Source organism: Rhinatrema bivittatum, chromosome 15 (genome assembly GCF_901001135.1).
Source record: "Rhinatrema bivittatum chromosome 15, aRhiBiv1.1, whole genome shotgun sequence".
NCBI lineage: Eukaryota > Metazoa > Chordata > Amphibia > Gymnophiona > Rhinatrematidae > Rhinatrema > Rhinatrema bivittatum.
The window spans coordinates 2,822,678-2,842,188 of record NC_042629.1 but is presented as its reverse complement, the minus strand read 5'-3'; the positions used below and the strand labels follow the sequence as shown (position 1 = coordinate 2,842,188).

Sequence of the window (19,511 nt, the reverse complement as noted above, 5' to 3'; positions counted from 1 at the left end):
CCACAGATTGGTGATCCAGCTGAGGTTTCAGGAATCCTGGGGCTGACTGGACCAAATAAGTGGTATCAGCTTTTCTGTTGACTGGAGCAACAGAACCAGGGTGTTCCAAGTTCTTTTTGAGGAGATCTAAAAGAACCTGGTGAATAGGGATGGAGGTTATTTCCTTGGGAGCATCCAGGAATTGTAACAGCTCCATCATTTGATACCTATCATCTTGTTCAGTCTGCAATTGGAATGGAACCAATTCAGACATTTCCTTCACAAAATTTATGAAGGATAGGTCCTCTGGAGGAGAAAGCTTCCTGCTTTCAGTAGGAGAAGGTGGCGATGGCCAATCATCAGTGTCGGGAGATGAATCATCAGTCCAGGTATCATAGGGATCAGCACCTGTCCCCCTAGAAGCCTGAGAAGGACGGGGCGATGGAATTCTGAAGGTCCTGGTCTAGGCTCTGAAGGCATCGAGAGAACTGGAGGCACCGGTGCAGGCATCGAGGGCATCGATGGATGGATCATTGGCACCGATGGACGCATCGGCATCACTCCCGATGGAGGAATGCGGAACAGTGTTTCTCCACCCGATGACAAGGTAAGTGGAGAAGGTACCGGAGCCATCGGTGACCCAGGATCCATCGGTGGAAAAGCGGCTAAGTGCATCCATCTTCGAGAGCAGCGGTGCCAATGCTGCTGGAATGGGATCGATGGTCGGTTCCATGACCGGCACCGATAGCGGCGCCGGGGGAACTTGGAGTCTGTGCATCACCTTATCGATGGCCTCCTGGACCTCTTCATGAAGACCTGGAGCAAGCAGCCCCAGCTCCGGAAGGGAAGAAGGAGGCAGAGGCATAGTCGGGGGGGGACCACCGTTAAAGGCGGAGTCGCGGCTCCCGATACCTATCCGGATGAGGGTTGCCTCGGTGACCCGGTTGCAGAAAGGGTCGATGCCTTTTCTGGACGGGGTTTTTTCGATGGCGGCTCGGACGATGGTGAGGTCGATGATTTTCCTTCCTCAATGGTCTGAGACTTTCGGTGTCGATGCTGATGTTTCTCTCTACGATCCCCTCGGTCCTGAGGGGGGTTAGAGGTAGTCAAAGTCCGAGAAGTCGTCAACGCCGGTGGCCGATACTGGCGCGAAGTGGACGTGCCAGTTCAGACAACGTCGATGCAATAGAAGGCGTCGGGGTTTGAGAACAGAAGAGATGTTCCATTTTCTCCATTCTGGCCTTGCGACCTTTTGGTGTCATTAAGGCACATTTGGTGCAGGTCAAGACATCATGCTCGCACCCAAGACACATTACATAGACTTTATGAGGGTCTGTTATGGACATGGTGCGAGTACAGTCTGGGCACAGACGGAACCCCGACGCCATGGCCTTTGAAAAAATTGAGCCACGGTACGGACGACGGCCAGTAGGCCGCGAGGGCCAAACTTGGACGGGAATCGACCGAAAACGGGTAAAAATCTTACCGAGTACTGCAAAGTCAAAAATTTGAAGGCAGGACCCCTGTGGGGTATAAAAGTTTTTAGTAATTCCGTGAGGAAAATTCCTGTCAGGAATCTCTGTGGAGCTCCTTAACCCACATGGCTACTGCTGTGCGGAAAAAGGAAGACTGAAGGGGGACCCCTGCTGGCTGCAGGTTTAGTGCCATGCTGGGCATGCCCAGTAGGTGCCAGTCAAAGTTCTAGAAACTTTGACAAAAGTGTTCTGTGATTGGGCTCCATCCTCTGATGTCACCCATATGTGAGGACTACCATCCTGCTTGTCCTGTGAGAAGGAGCGTGTTTCAAATCAGCAAATCGTCCAATTGCTGAGATGGAAATGACTCTAATTCTTCATGTTTGTCTCTAGGAAGCAGTTTCATCTCTCAACGCTGGGCTTTTATCTACAATAAGTTTGTGCCCTTTATAGGCAGGATAAAAGCAAAGCTTTTTTATAAATACAGATAGAGCCAAATGCTTCTTTAAAACTAGGATCCATTTTAGGATTTTTCTAATAATATGAATTCATAGCTTTAAAACATGCTCCTGCAATCACAGACCTCCCCCCTATATGCACAAACAGATGTTTCTTGCTCTTACCAGACATGCTGAATGGAATTTTTTCTTGCATGTCCTGCAGGCCTTCTTTGGAAGAGAATAGTTGGAGCCATGAATGACTGAAAAACAGATCATACAGTCTTCTATGCCCTCAAATCTCTTGTCAACATTATTTTTCCATAAAGCCAACCCTTCCATGATGCTTCCGTTCTAATGAAGGCAGAAAAAATACATTTTTTAATATAATCATTGCATGTTTAAAAAAAATCAGTAGGTTTGTTTTTCACCAAAGCTCTAACTGCATTTCAAGAATTCAAGATGCAAAATATTACTAGTGTAGTCTAATAATATTCAAAAGTAAACAATTTCCAATTCACTTTTATGCAAGAGCAGATTTTACACGTATGAAATACAAGAACATGAAATATATAATGCTGTATCAAACCAAGATCCATCGAGCCCAGCATTCTCTCTCCAACACTGGCCAGTTTGGGACAAAAGTATCTAGATTTATTTCTTGTTGCTCACTCCCAGGGATAAATGATGGCTTTCTGAAGTCTACCTGCCTATTAACTATTTACAGACTTTTCTTCCAGGAACTTGTCCAAATCTCTTTTAAACCCCACCAGGTTAGTTGCCTTGACCACATCTTCCAGCAACAAATTCTACAATTTGATTATATGCTGTGAAAAAATACTTTCAACAATTTGTTTTAACTCTAATGGTTGTCAGGTTCATGGAGAATCCCCTTGTTTTAATATTATTTGAAAAGAGTAAATAAGAACATAAGACTTGCCATACTGGGTCAGACCAAAGGTCCATCAAGTTCAGTATCCTGTTTCCAACAGTGGCCAATCGAGGTTACAAGCTCCTGGCAGGATCCCAAGGGGTAGATAGTAATGGTAATGGTTTATGGTTTATGGACTTTTCCTCCAGGAACTTATCCAAATCTTTTTTAAATGCAGCTATAGTAATAGCTTTTACCATATCCTCTGGCAACGAATTCCAGAGCTTAATTATGTGTTGAGCAAAAAACATTTTCTCTTACTAGTTTTAAATGTATTACCTTGTAACTTCATTGTGTGTCCTCTCATCTTTGTACTTTTCAAAAGAGTAAATAACTGATTTAATGTTTACTTGTTACATTCCACTCATTATTTTACACACCCCTATCACATCACCCCTCAGCTATCCGTCTCGTCTCCAAACTGAAGAATCCTAACCTCTTTAGCCTTTCCTCATTGAGGAATCATTCCATCACCTTTATCATTTTTCTTGCCCTTCTCTGCAACCTTTCTAATTCTGCTGTATCTTTTTTGAGATGTGGTGACCAGAACTGCAAACAATACTCAAGATGAAGTCACACTATGGAGTGATACAGAGGCATTATGATATTCTCTACTTTATTTCCCATTCCTTTCCTAATAATCCCTAGCATTCTATTTACTTTCTTGGCAGATGCTGCTACACACTGAGCAGAAGATTCCAACATTTTCAACAATGATACCTAGATCCTTTTCCTGAGTTGTGACTCTTAAAGTGGAACCTTGTATTGTGTAGCCATAATTTGAGTTACTCTTCCCTAAGTGCATCACTTTGCATTTGTCCACATTAAATTTCATTTGCATACCCTGAATCAAAGTTTTGCAAGTTCCTCTTGTAATTTCTCACAATCCTCTTGTGATTTAACATCCCTAACCTGTTAGCCTTTGTTCATAAAGGAGACATTCCATCCCCCTTATCATTTTTGTTTCCCTTCTCTGTACTTTTTCTAGTTGCACGTTGTCTTTTTTTTTAGATTGGGCAACCAGAATTGCACACAATACTTAAGATGCAGTCACACCACGGATCTATACAACATATTATATTCTCAGTTTTGTTCTCTATTCCTTTCCATATAATTCCTAACATTCTATTTGCTTTTTTGACTACTGCCAAACACCCAGTTAAGGATGTCAAAGAATTGTCCACAAGGACTCAAAAATCCTTTTCCTGGGTGGTGACTCCTAACATAGAACAAAGCATCATGTACTTGTGGTTGGGATTATTTTTTCCTTATTTGTATCATTTTGCACTTGTTCACATTAAATTTTACCTGCCATTTAAATACTCAGACTCCTGGTCTTAAAATGTCCATCTGTAATGCCTCACAATCTCAGCTTTTTTAATAACTTTGAACAATTTTGTGTCATCTACAAATGTTATCACTTCACTTTTGCTTTTATTCCAGATCATTAATGAATATGTAAAACATCCAAGTCCCAGTCAAGATTCCTGCATACTCCACTAATGACCTTTCTCCATTTGGAAATTTGACTATGTCTACCCCGTTTCCTGTCTTTTAACCAATTACCAATCCACAATAGGACACTGCCTCCTATCCCTTGACTTTTTAATTTCCTGAGGAGTCTCTTATAAGAGACTTTGTCAAATGGCTTTTGAAATTTCAAACAAGCTATATGAATTGGCTCAATTTATCTACAAGTTTATCTACACCTTCAGAAACACCTAATAGACTTATAAGATAAGGGTATTGACTCTTCCCCCTTAAGCCATACCTATCAAATGTGGCCAGTAATTATGTTTTTAAGAATGGCCTCTATCATTTTTCTCAGCACAGAAATCAGGCTCGCCGGTCTATAGTTTCCCATATTATTCCTGAAGCCCTTTATAAAAATTGGCATTACAGTGGCCACCCTCCAGGAATTGTGGCTGTTTTTAATGATAGGTTACAGATTACTAGAAATAGGTTTGCAATTTCATTTTTTAGTTCTTTCAGAACTCTGGTGTTAATATCACCCAGTCCTGGGGATTTGTTATTCTTTAGTTTGTCAGTTTGATGTATTACATCCTCCAGATCTACAGTGATTTGTTCAGAATTATCTCCAAAGAAAGTTTCTGGTGTTGGTATGTGCCCAAAATCTTCCACAGCACATAAGAACATAAGAAATTGCCATGTTAGGTCAGACCAAGGGTCCATCAAGCCCAGCATCCTGTTTCCAACAGAGGGCAAACCAGGCCACAAGAACCTGGCAATTACCCAAACACTAAGAAGATCCCATGCTATTGATGCAATTAATAGCAGTGGCTATTCCCTAAGTAAACTTGATTAACAGCCGTTAATGGACTTCTCCTCCAAGAACTTATCCAAACCTTTTTTGAACCCAGCTACACTAACTGCTCTAACCACATCCTCTGGCAACAAATTCCAGAGCTTTATTGTGCGTTGAGTGAAAAAGAATTTTCTCTGATTAGTCTTAAATGTGCTACTTGCTAACTTCATGGAATGCCCCCTAGTCCTCCTATTATTCGAAAGTGTAAATAACCGATTCACATCTACTCGTTCAAGACCTCCCATGATCTTAAAGACCTCTATCATATCCCCCCTCAGCAGTCTCTCTCCAAGCTGAACAGCCCTAACCTCTTCAGCCTTTCCTCATAGGGGAGCTGGTCCATCCCCTTTATCATTTTGGTTGCTCTTCTCTGTACCTTTTCCATCGCAACTATATCTTTTTTGAGATGCGGCGACCAGAATTGTACACAGTATTCAAGGTGTGGTCTCACCATGGAGCGATACAGAGGCATTATGATATTTTCCATTTTATTCACTATTCCCTTCCTAATAATTCCTAACATTCTATTTAATTTTTTGACTGCTGCAGCACATTGAGCCGACGATTTTAAAGTATTATCCACTATGATGCCTAGATCTTTTTCCTGGGTGGTAGCTCCTAATATGGAACCTAACATCATGTAACTACAGCAAGGGTTATTTTTCCCTATATGCAACACCTTGCACTTGTCCATAAGGCACAGAATTGAGTTTCTCTATTTTCCACAAGCACCTCTTTTACCCCTAGAGGTCCAACTGACTCCTCCACAGGTTTTTACCTCAAATATACTTGAAAAAGTTTGTTAGTTGTTACCTCTTTGTCAAGTTTCTTTTCAAATTCTTTCTTGGCCTGCCTTATTACTGTTTTACATCTTATTTGCCAGTGCTTATCCTCTTCCCTATTTTCCTCATTTGGGTCTGCTTTTCATCTTTTGAACGATATCCTTTGGCTTTAATGATATCCTCTTTCTTCTTAACATTAAACCACATTGCTGTTCCTTTGGCCCACCTTTGACTTTTTTAATGCATAAAATACATTTTATATGGGCTTCCAAGATAGTATTTTTAAATAATGTCCACATCTCAGGCAAACATTGTAACTACAATAACCATTCCTTTGAGTGTTTTTCTAATTTTCTCATGGTCTCCCTTTTAAAAGTTAAATGTTACTGCAGCAGTTTTACTTAGTCGCCACCCTCCAGAGATTATGTCAAATTTAATTGCATTATCACTACTGCCAAACAAATCCACTTTACTCCTTGCAGTAGGCCCTGTATTCTACTAAGAACTAGATCTAAAGCAGTTAACCCCCCCCCCCCCCCCCTTTCTTGGTTCCATGACCAGATGCTGCATGCAAGTCATTTATAGCTTCTAGGAACTTCACCTCCTTAGCAAGTCCTGATGTGACATTTACTTAATCAATATTGGAGCAATTGAAATTTCCCATTAGTATTGTTTTGCCAATTTTATTAGCCTGTTTAATCTCTGTTAGCATTTTATAGTCTGTTTCCTCATCCTGGCTAGGTGGGCAGTAGTATGTCCCCGCTACTATTACTCTTCCCTGTCATTTGGAATTTTTATCCATAAAGTATAGTCTGTTTCCTGCAGAACTTTTATTACACTTGATTCTAGCCATCCTTAATATATATTGTCATCCCCCCCCTCAACACCAATTTGATCTACCCTGTCATGTTGATATAATATTTTTCCTGGTATCAATGTCTCCTTCCACCAGGTCTCTAAATGCCTATTATGTCTATATCTTCATTTAGTGCCATAAATTATCTTGCTCCAATCTGTTTTTTTAGATTTCTTGTATTTGCATACAGACATTTTAAAGTAGGTATTTTATTTGTATTCACAACCTGCTTATTAGCAGATGATACAGGCAGTTTGAAGTCATTCATATCTCTGTGCTCTTTAATTAAATCCATCTGAGCTATTTCAGCTTTAACCACAGCCTCTCTAATAGGATATTCTAACATCCCACTTTTGCCAGAATCCTTTGAAGATACCATGCGCTTCCAAGCGACTCAGCTTTTCCCCATAATTTAGTTTCATCATCACTTATTTATAATCACACCTTTCCAGCTGGGGAGTTCAAGTCATGTTACAAAGTAATTATGATATTACATGTTATAATACAGCTGAAGAAAGTATAATACATGAATTGTATATGGGATATAACAAACAAGAGAAACAGAAGGATATCTGATAATAAAAGTTACTATGGCTATATGGTTAGTGGATAGGTTTATCTTGATTCAATAATAATAGGGAGAAAGAAATACAGTTCAATATATGCTAGGTATAGAGAAGTATAATGATTTAGTAACTGCTGTATCCCCTTTTCAAATGTTATCAGCAGCAGCTGGATTCCACTCTGTTAATGGTGGAACCCATTCCAGAGTAGGCTCCGCCTTCCTCAAAATGTACCCTAATTCCTAATAAATCTAAAGGCATCTTACATGTGCCATAATCTCCACAGGCAGGACTCCAGAGTTTCAATGCATAAATGAAATGGGGGCATTTCTGAGAATATAAGCCTGGAGTTCAGGATTGCAATTTTCTTCCTAAAATCTAATTTTATCTTCCAGAACCTTCCTTCTCTATTTTTCTACGTTATTGGAACCTCCATGTACCATGACAGCCAGCTCCTTCCCTAAAATGCTATCTAAGTGATGTGCAAGGTCCGCTAGCTTCACAGCAGGCAGGCAAGTTTCACGAAATGTTCATGCCCAGCTACATTCCTAATAACTGAATCACCAGCCACAATGGCAGTCCTATCCCTTCCTTTCTGGTCACAAGTTTGAGATTCATCCTCTCGCACCAAGGATAAGGTATCAAATGGAGGGGAGATTGTAACTACAGGATTACTTTCTGCAACACCAAGGTATGGGTCTCCTTCCAGTGACCTTGCATCTCTAAAGCAGTACCGTAGCTTCTAGATTGGAGTTAGGCTCTACTATGTCCTTGAACATATCCTCTATATACCTGCCTGTCTCAACCCCTTTAGGTCTGCTACTCTGGCCTCCACAGATCAGGCTTATTCTCTGAGATCCAGAAGCATTTTGCACCGGGTGCACGCATACACCAACAGGTAGATACTCATATGTGGCACTCACAATTCCCACTAATGTGTATGCATGCAAAGCATTCTTCCAGCAGCCATGCTCACCATACTTCATCCTGCTCATGACTGAAAAAATTTAGGAGCCTGTCCCAAGGCTGAGCTGAATGCAGGACCCTGCAATTAGCATAGTGCTGCCCCAACGGAGCTCTGAAGTTGTGGAGGAGAGAGCTGGAGCTGGGTGCCCACAAGTTAGAACATAAGATTTGCCATACTGGGTCACACCAAAAGGTCCATCAAGTCCAGTATCCTGTTTCCAAAAGCAGCTAATACAGATCATAAGTACCTGGCAGGATCCCAAGGACAGATATATTTCAATATGCTGCTTATCTCAGGGATAAGCAGTGGATTTCTACAACTCCACCTTAATAATGAATTATGGACTTTTCCACCAGGCACTTCCTGCCAATCTTGCAAAATCAGCAGCAGGAAGTACCATTCATGAGGCCTGAAGTTGTTTCTTGATTTATTGGAGCAGTTGGCAGCTGCAGGACAGGCAACTGCTGTTCAGCTGGCTGCTGGGAGAGAGGATGCTAGGGAAGCAGTTGATGGGAAAGGAGGCAGGGGTGGATGCTGGGAAAGGGAAGAAAGGAGGGTTAAGAGTGGTAAGGGGTAAGAATGGAAAAGAAGCCCTTTGGATGAGGGATAATATGGGGATGGAAGAACAGGGGAAGGAAGTGGGAAGGATGAGAAAAGTAAAAGAAAAGTAGAACAGGAGAGAGAGGAAAATGGAGTGGAAAGTAGAAACGTATGGGAAAAGCTAGGCAGGAATAGGAAGAGATGGAAACAGAAAAGAAAGGTGGAGAGAACAAGGGTGAAAAATACCTTGGATCCCTAGTGGCAGCTGTTGGCAGCAGTAGTGCTACAGTAGAAACAAAGTGGAGACAGGATGGTATCCCCTTCCCCGCCATTCATTTGCAAAAATTATGCACCCAATGGTATGGCTTACTTGTGCATGCCCCAGAGAAAATTAGAGGGAACACTGGTGGTAGCGGGTGCAAGACTGGATAGCTCCCATCTTGCTGCTGGACTTCTGTCTGCATGTTATTGCTGTTAGAAACATACAACTGTGACTGTAGAAGAGACCATATGGCCTATCTAGTCTTCCCATCCACCCAAACAATTCAGCTTTACAATACCTACCACTCTCTCAGAAATCCTCTGCCATGTTTTTTTTAATTCAGATACTGTTTTTGTCTTCACCTCCTCCACAGGGAAGCTGTTCCATTCATTTACTACCCTCTCTGTAAAGAAATATTCCCTTAGGTTACTTTCAAGTCACCCTCATCCCATGACTCCTCGTTCTAGAGAAGGGGTGGGCAAACATTTTTGTGCTGGTTATCGGTCACAACAAGGGCTGGGGAGTGGGGGGTTGGGGGGGGGGAAGACCCCCTTCTTGGAGATTCTCAGCATGGCAAATCAAACCCCCAACACTTGCTGCAGGTATCCGAGTACCAGCATGCTAAAAGCACCATCATTTTTAGCACCTGAGGAGCCCTTCAATCATGGATCCCAGCAGCTCCAAAATCAGGAAAAACTTCAATCAAAGAGGTACAAGGCATTTTCTCAGCTAGCACACTACCTCACCTTAGGCACAAATGCTGCACATAGACAGATCTTCACCAAGTATAAATAGAAAGGGGCAGAAAAGCCTGAACTGGAAACTACTAAAATCCAGACTCATATGCAGTGCAATAATGTAAAAACAGAAATATCAATGATAGTAAAAGTAAACCATATTAATATTTCAAAACAGATGATGAACAGAACATAATAATGAATAAGGATAAAAACCATTAAACATTTGCCAAAAATCTATTAAATATTTCAAAACAGCAGACATATCAAACATCCAATAATTAAAACTAATAAGGACAAAAAAATGTCCCCCATACCTATGAACTTTTAATTTCCAGTCACCCTGAAATTGCACTGGATTGGTGGAATGGAGGTGGTAAGAACACACAAACTTTCTCTTCTCTCTTTCATATATACACATGCACTCACACTCACAAACCCTTCTACTCTCTTCTACCCCTTCTTCTGTTCTTCCACTTCCTCTCTCACCTTTCAGTCATTCACTTTCTCCCTTCCACTCACCCCACCTTTCAGTCATTCACTCTCTCCCTTCCACTTACCCCACCTTCCCTCATTCTTATCCCCTTCCTTGTCACTCACTCCCTCCCCTTCCTCCCACTCCCCATTCACTCCTTTCCCTGTCACTCTCCCTCCCCTCAACCTCCCCCCACTCCCTCTCCCTGATTCTCTCCCTTCCCTCTCAGTCATTAACCTCTCTTTCCTCTCACTCACTACTGTCCCTTCCATCCCTCTAGTCACTCACCTTCCTCACACGCTTCTCTTCCCAACCCACCATGTGACCCACCACTCCTTCCCCAGATTGTCATCTTCTTCCTACTGGCTGGGTAGTGGAAGCCTGCTGGCAGGTCAACTTTGAGCCCAGACAGTGATTGTCTTCTTCCTGCTGGTTGGATGCTGGAAGCCTGCTGGCAGGTCAACTGAGCTCACTGCTGTGCAGAGCCTCTTCTTGCTGGCAAGGGGTGGAAACCCCGCTAGTGTGTCACTCTATGGCGTTGCGGGGCCTTTTCTTGCTGGCGGGGATGTACTGTGGTGCACGTCTTGCTGGTGGGGGATGGGAATCCCACCATCATGTCGCTCCAGGTGCGCAGCGCAGGTGCTCTTCTTGGTTGCTCCAGGCATGCACTAAAGATCCTCTTCTTGCTGGTGGAGGATAGGAACCCTGTCAGCGTGTCATTAAATAGCACAGATACTGTGACCTGCCTGCGTATGTGCCTGACATCATACAGTCCTGACGTCGCATGGTTTAGTGGTCCTGAAGAGAGATGCTTGGGCAGGTAATTAGAAGCATCGGTGGGCCACATGTAATGTAAATTTAAAGGAGAAAAGTGGGCCATTGTTTGCTCACCTCTGTTCTAGAGTCTTCTTTACAAATAAAAGAGGCTCGCCTTCTATGCATGCCTACCTTGGAGGTATTTAAATGTCTCTACATATCAACCCATCTCGCCTTTTCTCTAGGGCACGGGTGGCCAATTCTGGTCCTTGCGAGTTACAAACAAGTCAGGTTTTCAGGATATCCACAATGCATATGCATGAGATAGATTTACATACAATGGAGGCAGTGCATGCAAATCTCATATATTCATTGTGGATATCCTAAAAACCTGACCTGTATGTGGCTTTCGAGGATGGGGGTTGGCCATCCCTGCTTTAGGGTATACATGTTCAGAAAGTCTGTCTCCATATGCTTTAAAATGAAGATCATGACCATTTTAGTAGCCACCCTCTGGATTGAATCCAACTGGTTTATATCCTTTTGAAGGTGCGGTCTCCAGAATTGAATACAGAAATCCAAATGAGGTTTCACCAGGAACCTATACAGGGGCAATATCACCTCCCTTTTTCTGTTGACCATTCCTCTCCCTATACGGCCATGCATCTTTCTAGCTTTTGCCATCACCTTATCAACTTTTTTGGCTACCTTTAGATCATCAGCTATGTTCACCTCCAGCTTCTGCACACCTTTCATGCTGAGAATTTCATCCACTAGATTATACCATTCCCTTGAATTTTTATAGCCCGAATGCATAAATCTGCATTTTTTAGCATTAAATCTTAGCTGCCAAACCCTTAACTATTCTTCAAGTTTCGCTAGATCGCTCATGTTTTCCACACTTTTCTTGCAAACCTTTCCCGACAAGCCTTCCGCTTATGAAAATGTTGAAAAGAATCAGTCCAAGGACCAAACCATGTGGCACATTACTAGTAACACCCTCCCTCCTCAGAGTGAACTCCATGTACCATTACCCTTTGTTGCCTCCACACAACTAATTTCTAACCCAATCAGTCACTTTACCATACCAAGGGTGCTCAAGTTATTTATAAGTGGCCTATGCGAAACCTTGTCAAAGGCTTTGCTGAAATCCAAGTACACAAAATCCTAACACTTTCCCCTGATCCAAGTCACCTAATCAAATAAATTGATCAGACTTATCTTACAAGACCTACCTCTAGTAAAACCATGTTTTCTCGGATCTTGCAATCCATTGGATTCCAGAAACTGAATTATCCTCTGTCTTAGCAATGATTCCATTAATTTTCTCACCACATAAGTCAGGCTAACCAGCTTGTAGTTCTCAGCCTCCTCCTTACTTCTACTTTTGTGAATAGGAACCAAATCTGCAGTCCTCTAGAACTACTTCAGACTCTAAAAAAGCATTAAAAAGATCAGCCAATGGTGTTGCCAAACCTTCTCTAAGTTCCCTCAATACCCCTATGTATCCTGTCCAGCCCCATCGCTTTATCTATTTTAATTTTAGATCCTCATGAATAAACTTTTCTGAAAATCGACTGAGGTTTACCTCATTTCCAATCTTGTGTTCGTTTTGTGTGGTTCTGCTTCTGGTCCTTCCACAGTGAATACCAAACAAATATTTGTTAAGCAATTTTGCTTTTTCCTCAGTCTCTACATATTCCTTCCCTTCACCTTTAAGTCTCAAAATGCCACTTTTGCACTTTCTCCTATCACTGACATATGTTTAAAGAAAAAGTCTTGTTCCCCCATTTTACAGTATTTGATGTTTTTTCTTTCATTTGAATCTTTGCATTCCTGACTACTTTCCCAACTTTTCTTACATTTTCCAGATAGCGTTGCCTGTCTTCCTTTTTCTGTTATCTCTTGTTGTTCATGAATGCTAACTTTTTCAGCTACTTCTTTAGAAAGTCATAATGGACTCTTTTTCTTCTTTCCTTTATTTACTTTCCTAACCGAAAGGTTAGTCTTACAATATTACTTTTTAGTTTTACCTACTGCTCTTCTACTTCCTCTGGATTTTCCCAACTAGCTAATGATTCCTTAAGGTACTCCCTCATTTTAACAAAGTTAGTTTCCTGAAGTTAAGGACCCTCATCTGTAGTGACTGTGAGCCCTTGTGCTATGGCAAGATTGATGCAACCTAATAGGCATACCTACTATGTTCCTGCCAAAAGCTAGTGAACATGCCCTGGTCTGGGACAAGCCGGAACTTAGCCGAAACCAGCCCCATTTCCCATAGGTTGAGTGAGCCCTTGGGTTCCAGGTGACAGTAGGACTTAGGTGGGGCCTGAAGGCAAACCAAGAGAGAGTCCAGGGATTGCCTGAGAGTCAGGGCAGGCAGCAGACAGAGCACAGTCAGGATACGAGGCAAGATCAAGTCCATATGGTAAGCAAAAGAGTAAAAGTCTGAAGCAGAGGTCAGAACCAAAGAATCAGGCCAAAACCGCAAAGACACAGAGGGACAAGACAGGACAAGATGGACAAGACAAGACTCAGAGGATAAGGACAAGCCAGGCAGACTGGGCGAGCCAATAGGGACAGGGCAAGGGCAGGAACAGGGCAAGGTGAGAATGGATGAGGCAAGGCTGGAACACGCTGAGGCAACACGTACTGCTGGCTAGGCAGGGGACCTGTTGCTGAGGCGATAAAACAAATGCAGCTGAGGATTAAATTCCCAGCTGCACTGACATCACCAGGGACTGCTGGGCTGAGGTTTCCTGCTGCAGGGCCTTATTAACCATACGCACCTAAGGACAGCACAGAGGAGTGGTATCCTGACAGTTTGTACAATCAAAGTGGTGGTCTGGCATCTAGGGGCCTGGCGGTGTTCTGGGGTAAGTGTGGCCGGTCGCAGGACATCCCAGCGACCAGCCAAACGTTCCATCACCTTTGAATACACCTGCTCTAACACTGAACCACAGCATCCAGTGATCACTGGATCCCAGATGATCATCCATTACTCCATCAGAAACACTGTACCCATAGGTAAAAACCAGGATCAGTATTGGCCCCCCTCCCAATTGTGTTCCATTACCAATTGACAGAACAGTTTTCCTTGCAGAGGATGCAGGATCTCCCTGCTTCTAGAAGACATGGAAACTGGGATGTCCCAATCAATATCTGGCAGAGCTGTTAAAACTATTTATAGCTGGGGGTGGAGCCAAGATGGTGGCAGCCTAGCAGCGGCAGCTCGGAGTACTCGAGGATTTCTTGCAGTTTTTTTTTTTAATTTATTTTTTTACTTACTATTGAAAATAAATGCCTCCAAAAAAGGAAAGGACGTGTGAGGGTATTTCCCTCAAAACCCCTACACTACCCGGGCAACAAACGATCTCCGAACTTGCTGCAATATCCGATAGAGGTGGCTAAAGTCCCCGCTGATGAAACGCCGTTGAGAGCGTCGTTGGCATCTGGGGAAACTACCCTTGGCCCCCCCAAATTACGAAAGTCGGTAGCTCCGGGACTATTACCTTCATCGACAGACGCAGAGTTAGAAACAGAACCAAAGAGTCCTGTGAACAAGCCGGAGGGAGCAGAAGCCATACGGAGTCGTCCAGAGTCAGCTGAGAAGTCTGGAATCGCTGGGAGCTTGTGGCCTTGAACCTGCCAGGCCTCGGTGGAGGTGGTGGAGTTACCTTGGGTTGAAAGCGGGGGACTCACAGCAGAGGAAGACCTTTTAGGCTCGCAGAAGGAACCAGCGGTTGAAGACCTCCCTAAGCCGGACTCAGTGACGCTGACTCCCTTTGGGAGTTAGTAGCCTCATATAGCCCCCGATTTCAAGGGCTTACGAGGCAGTTTAAATTCTTTATCTAGAAAATTGGATAAAGTTTCCCAGGAAACATGATCAAACACATCAACACTAACTCACCTGCTATCATTTTAGGAGACTTCAACATACATGTTGACTCCCCCTCCCCATCATCCAATTGCGAAGCCCTTCTCTCCTCCTTCCAGCTATGGATTCAAACAAATTATAAACAATCCCACACACAAGGCAGGCCACAAGCTTGACCTGATATTCACGAATGAAACCATCTCGCCCATCTCCCACCTTCTTGCACCCCCATCCCCTGGTCTGATCACTCTCAACAACAGCCTTGCCCAAAGACCTAACTAAACTGGACCTCTCTGATGCTGATACCGCTATTAACTCCTGGCAAACTATCACACACTCAGTAGCAAACATAATCTGTCCCTTATCTTCAAAAGTTATCAACCCGGCCCGCATGAACAAAAAACCGTGGTTTCTCAACTGAATTAAGAAAACTCAAACAAGACCCACAACACAAAGAACAATGCTGGCAGAAAGATCCCTCTCCTACCTCACTGGCTTCTTACAAAACAGCAATGAACTACTATAGGACATCCATTACCCCAATATAGACTGGGTAAATGTATCATCGGGTCACGCTAGAGAGATAACGTTCCTGGATGGAATAAATGATAGCTTTATGGAGCAATTGATTCAGGAACCGACGAGAGAGGGAGCAATTTTAGATCTAATTCTCAGTGGAGCACAGGACTTGGTGAGAGAGGTAACGGTGGTGGGGCCCGCTTGGCAATAGTGATCATATTATGATCAAATTTGATTTAATGACTGGAAAAGGAACAGTGTGCAATCCAAGGCTCTCATGCTAAACTTTCAAAAGGGAAACTTTGATAAAATGAGAAAAATTGTTAGAAAAAAACTGAAAGGAGCAGCTACAAAAGTAAAAAATGTCCAAGAGGCGTGGTCATTGTTAAAAAATACCATTCTAGAAGCACAGTCCAGATGTATTTCCACACATTAAGAAAGGTGGAAAGAAGGCAAAACGATTACCAGCATGGTTAAAAGGGGAGGTGAAGAAGCTATTTTAGCCAAAAGATCTTCATTCAAAAATTGGAAGAAGGATCCAACAGAAGAAAATAGGATAAAGCATAAACATTGGCAAGTTAAATGTAGACATTGATAAGACAGGCTAAGAGAGAATTTGAAAAGAAGTTGGCTGTAGAGGCAAAAACTCACAGTAAAAACATTTTTAAATATATCCGAAGCAGAGAAGCCTGTGAGGGAGTCAGTTGGACCGTTAGATGATCGAGGGGTTAAAGGGGCACTTAGAGAAGATAAGGCATCGCGGAAAGATTAAATGATTTCTTTGCTTCGGTGTTTACTGAAGAGGATGTTGGGGAGGGTACCCGTAATGGAGAAGGTTTTCATGGGTAATGATTCAGATGGACTGAATCAAATCACGGTGAACCTAGAAGATGTGGTAGGCCTGATTGACAAACTGAAGAGTAGTAAATCACCTGGACCGGATGGTATACACCCCAGAATTCTGAAGGAACTAAAAAATGAAATTTCAGACCTATTAGTAAAATTTGTAACTTATCATTAAAATCATCCATTGTAACCTGAAGACTGGAGGATAGCAAATGTAACCCCAATATTTAAAAAGGGGCTCCAGGGGCGATCCGGGAAACTACAGACCGGTTAGCCTGACTTCAGTGCCAGGAAAAATAGTGGAAAGTGTTCTAAACATCAAAATCACAGAACATATAAAAAGACATGGTTTAATGGAACAAAGTCAGCATGGCTTTCCAGGGCAAGTCTTGCCTCACAAATCTGCTTCACTTTTTTGAAGGAGTTAATAAACATGTGGATAAAGGTGAACTGGTAGATGTAGTATACTTGGATTTTCAGAAGGCGTTTGACAAAGTTCCTCATGAGAGGCTTCTAGGAAAAGTAAAAAGTCATGGGATAGGTGGCGATGTTCTTTCATGGATTGCAAACTGGCTAAAAGACAGGAAACAGAGAGTAGGATTAAATGGGCAATTTTTCTCAGTGGAAGGGAGTGGACAGTGGAGTGCCTCAGGGATCTGTATTGGGACCCTTACTGTTCAATATATTTATAAATGATCTGGAAAGAAATACGACGAGTGAGATAATCAAATTTGCAGATGACACAAAATTGTTCAGAGTAGTTAAATCACAAGCAGATTGTGATAAATTGCAGGAAGACCTTGTGAGACTGGAAAATTGGGCATCCAAATGGCAGATGAAATTTAATGTGGATAAGTGCAAGGTGATGCATATAGGGAAAAATAACCCATGCTATAATTACACAATGTTGGGTTCCATATTAGGTGCTACAACCCAAGAAAGAGATCTAGGTGTCATAGTGGATAACACATTGAAATCGTTGGTGCAGTGTGCTGCGGCAGTCAAAAAAAGCAAACAGAATGTTGGGAATTATTAGAAAAGGAATGGTGAATAAAACAGAAAATGTCATAATGCCTCTGTATCGCTCCATGGTGAGACCGCACCTTGAATAACTGTGTACAATTCTGGTCGCCGCATCTCAAAAAGATATATAATTGCGATGGAGAAGGTACAGAGAAGGGCTACCAAAATGATAATGGGGAATGGAACAACTCCCCTATGAGGAAAGACTAAGGAGGTTAGGACTTTTCAGCTTGGAGAAGAGACGACTGAGGGGGGATATGATAGAGGTGTTTAAAATCATGAGAGGTCTAGAACGGGTAGATGTGAATCGGTTTATTTACTCTTTCGGATAGTAGAAAGACTAGGGGGCACTCCATGAAGTTAGCATGGGGCACATTTAAAACTAATCAGAGAAAGTTCTTTTTTACTCAACGCACAATTAAACTCTGGAATTTGTTTGCCAGAGAATGTGGTTAGTGCAGTTAGTATAGCTGTGTTTAAAAAAGGATTGGATAAGTTCTTGGAGAAGAAGTCCATTACCTGCTATTAAATTCACTCAGAGAATAGCCACTGCCATTAGCAATGGTTACATGAAATAGACTTAGTTTTTGGGTACTTGCCAGGTTCTTATGGCCTGGATTGGCCACTGTTGGAAACAGGATGCTGGGCTTGATGGACCCTTGGTCTGACCTAGTATGGCATTTTCTTATGTTCTTATCCGCTCCAACGAGATTTCTACGGCAAAAAAATACACGGCTTCTTATACGACCCAAAAACTCTGTTCTCATATGTTGCAGCCCTCACCACCCCCATTCCCCCTACCTTCCCTGAAGAAGCAGCCCAAAACAAATCTACAGAGTTGGCAATCTTCTTTGACAACAAAATCAAAAACCTACTTGCCCCCCTGGCAACATCCAACACTTCATCAAACCCCTTGCAACCACCAAGCCAAAATCCTTCACCAACTATCCACAAACAGATGCTAGAATCTCTTGAACCTACATCATCCCTGGAAATAGAATCGATAATCAAGAAAATGAAACCTTCTTCACACCCATTGGATCAAATACCGACCAAACTTCTTCTCACCATTCCTAACACCATCGCTAAACCTCTGGCAGACAATCATAAATTGCTCCCTCAATCAAGGATCTGAAACCCTTACTAAAAAAAACCCAACCTGGACCCAGCCAACCCTATAAATTTCCGCTCCATTGCAAACTTACCTTTTATTGCCAAGCTAATGGAAAAGCTTGTCAACATCCGACTCACAGACTACCTTGACTCTCACAATATTCTCTACCCTTCTCAATTCGGATTCAGGAAACGCCTAAACACAGAATCCGTCCTTCTGTCTTTAACGGACAACATCCTGATGGGCCTTGACAAGGGACAATCATACCTTCTAGCCCTACTCGATATTTCCGCGGTGTTCAACACGGTAAAACCATTCTATCCTCATCAACCGTCTAATGGAAATAGGCATCTCTGGCTCTGCACTGCTCTGGTTCGAATCCTTTCTGAACAACAGACACTACAAAGTTAAAATAAATGACAAAGAATCCCACCCCATTCCTTCAAAACAAGGAGTACCACAGGGTTCTTCACTTTCCCCTACCCTGTTCAATATATATCTACTCCCTTTATGCCAGCTACTCAATAGCCTCAACCTCACCCATTTTATATACGCGGACAATGTGCAAATCATAATCCCCATCTCGGACCCCATCTCCTCTACTCAAAATTTTTGGAACAACTGCTTACACGCCATCAACCTTCTTCTCTCGAGTCTCAACCTGGTCCTTAATACATCCAAAACAGAACTCTTGGTTATCTCCCCTAGCGATAACAACCCCTTCGCCAACAATGCAATTATTCCACTAGCAAGCCAGGTTAGAGACCTTGGGGCCACCCTTGACTCTAGAATGAATTTCAAAAAGTTCATTAACGCTACAACCAAAGAATGCTTCTTCAAGCTACAGGACCTGAAGCAGCTAGGACCTCTCTTACACTTCCAGGATTTCCGTTCAGTGCTTCAAGCCATACTGTTTTCAAAGATCGACTATTGTAATGCTCTACTCCTCGGTCTCCCCGCCTCTTCTACTAAACCTCTACAGATGCTGCAAACGCAACGGCCAGGATCCTTACAAACACACGTCGTAAGGACCACATCACACCAAT

The 19,511-nt window shown here is 42.6% G+C and overlaps 1 protein-coding gene across 1 annotated transcript in view; it reads right to left on the bottom strand.

The window, feature by feature from the left end:
* The window catches only part of LTN1 (listerin E3 ubiquitin protein ligase 1), a 745,678-nt gene that overhangs the window by 44,692 nt on the left and 681,475 nt on the right, over nucleotides 1-19,511 (bottom strand). Inside the window, exon 27 of the mRNA XM_029579179.1 lies at nucleotides 2,078-2,245. Within this exon, the coding sequence (XP_029435039.1) occupies nucleotides 2,078-2,245 (168 nt within the window). The remainder of the gene's footprint in view (nucleotides 1-2,077; nucleotides 2,246-19,511) is intronic.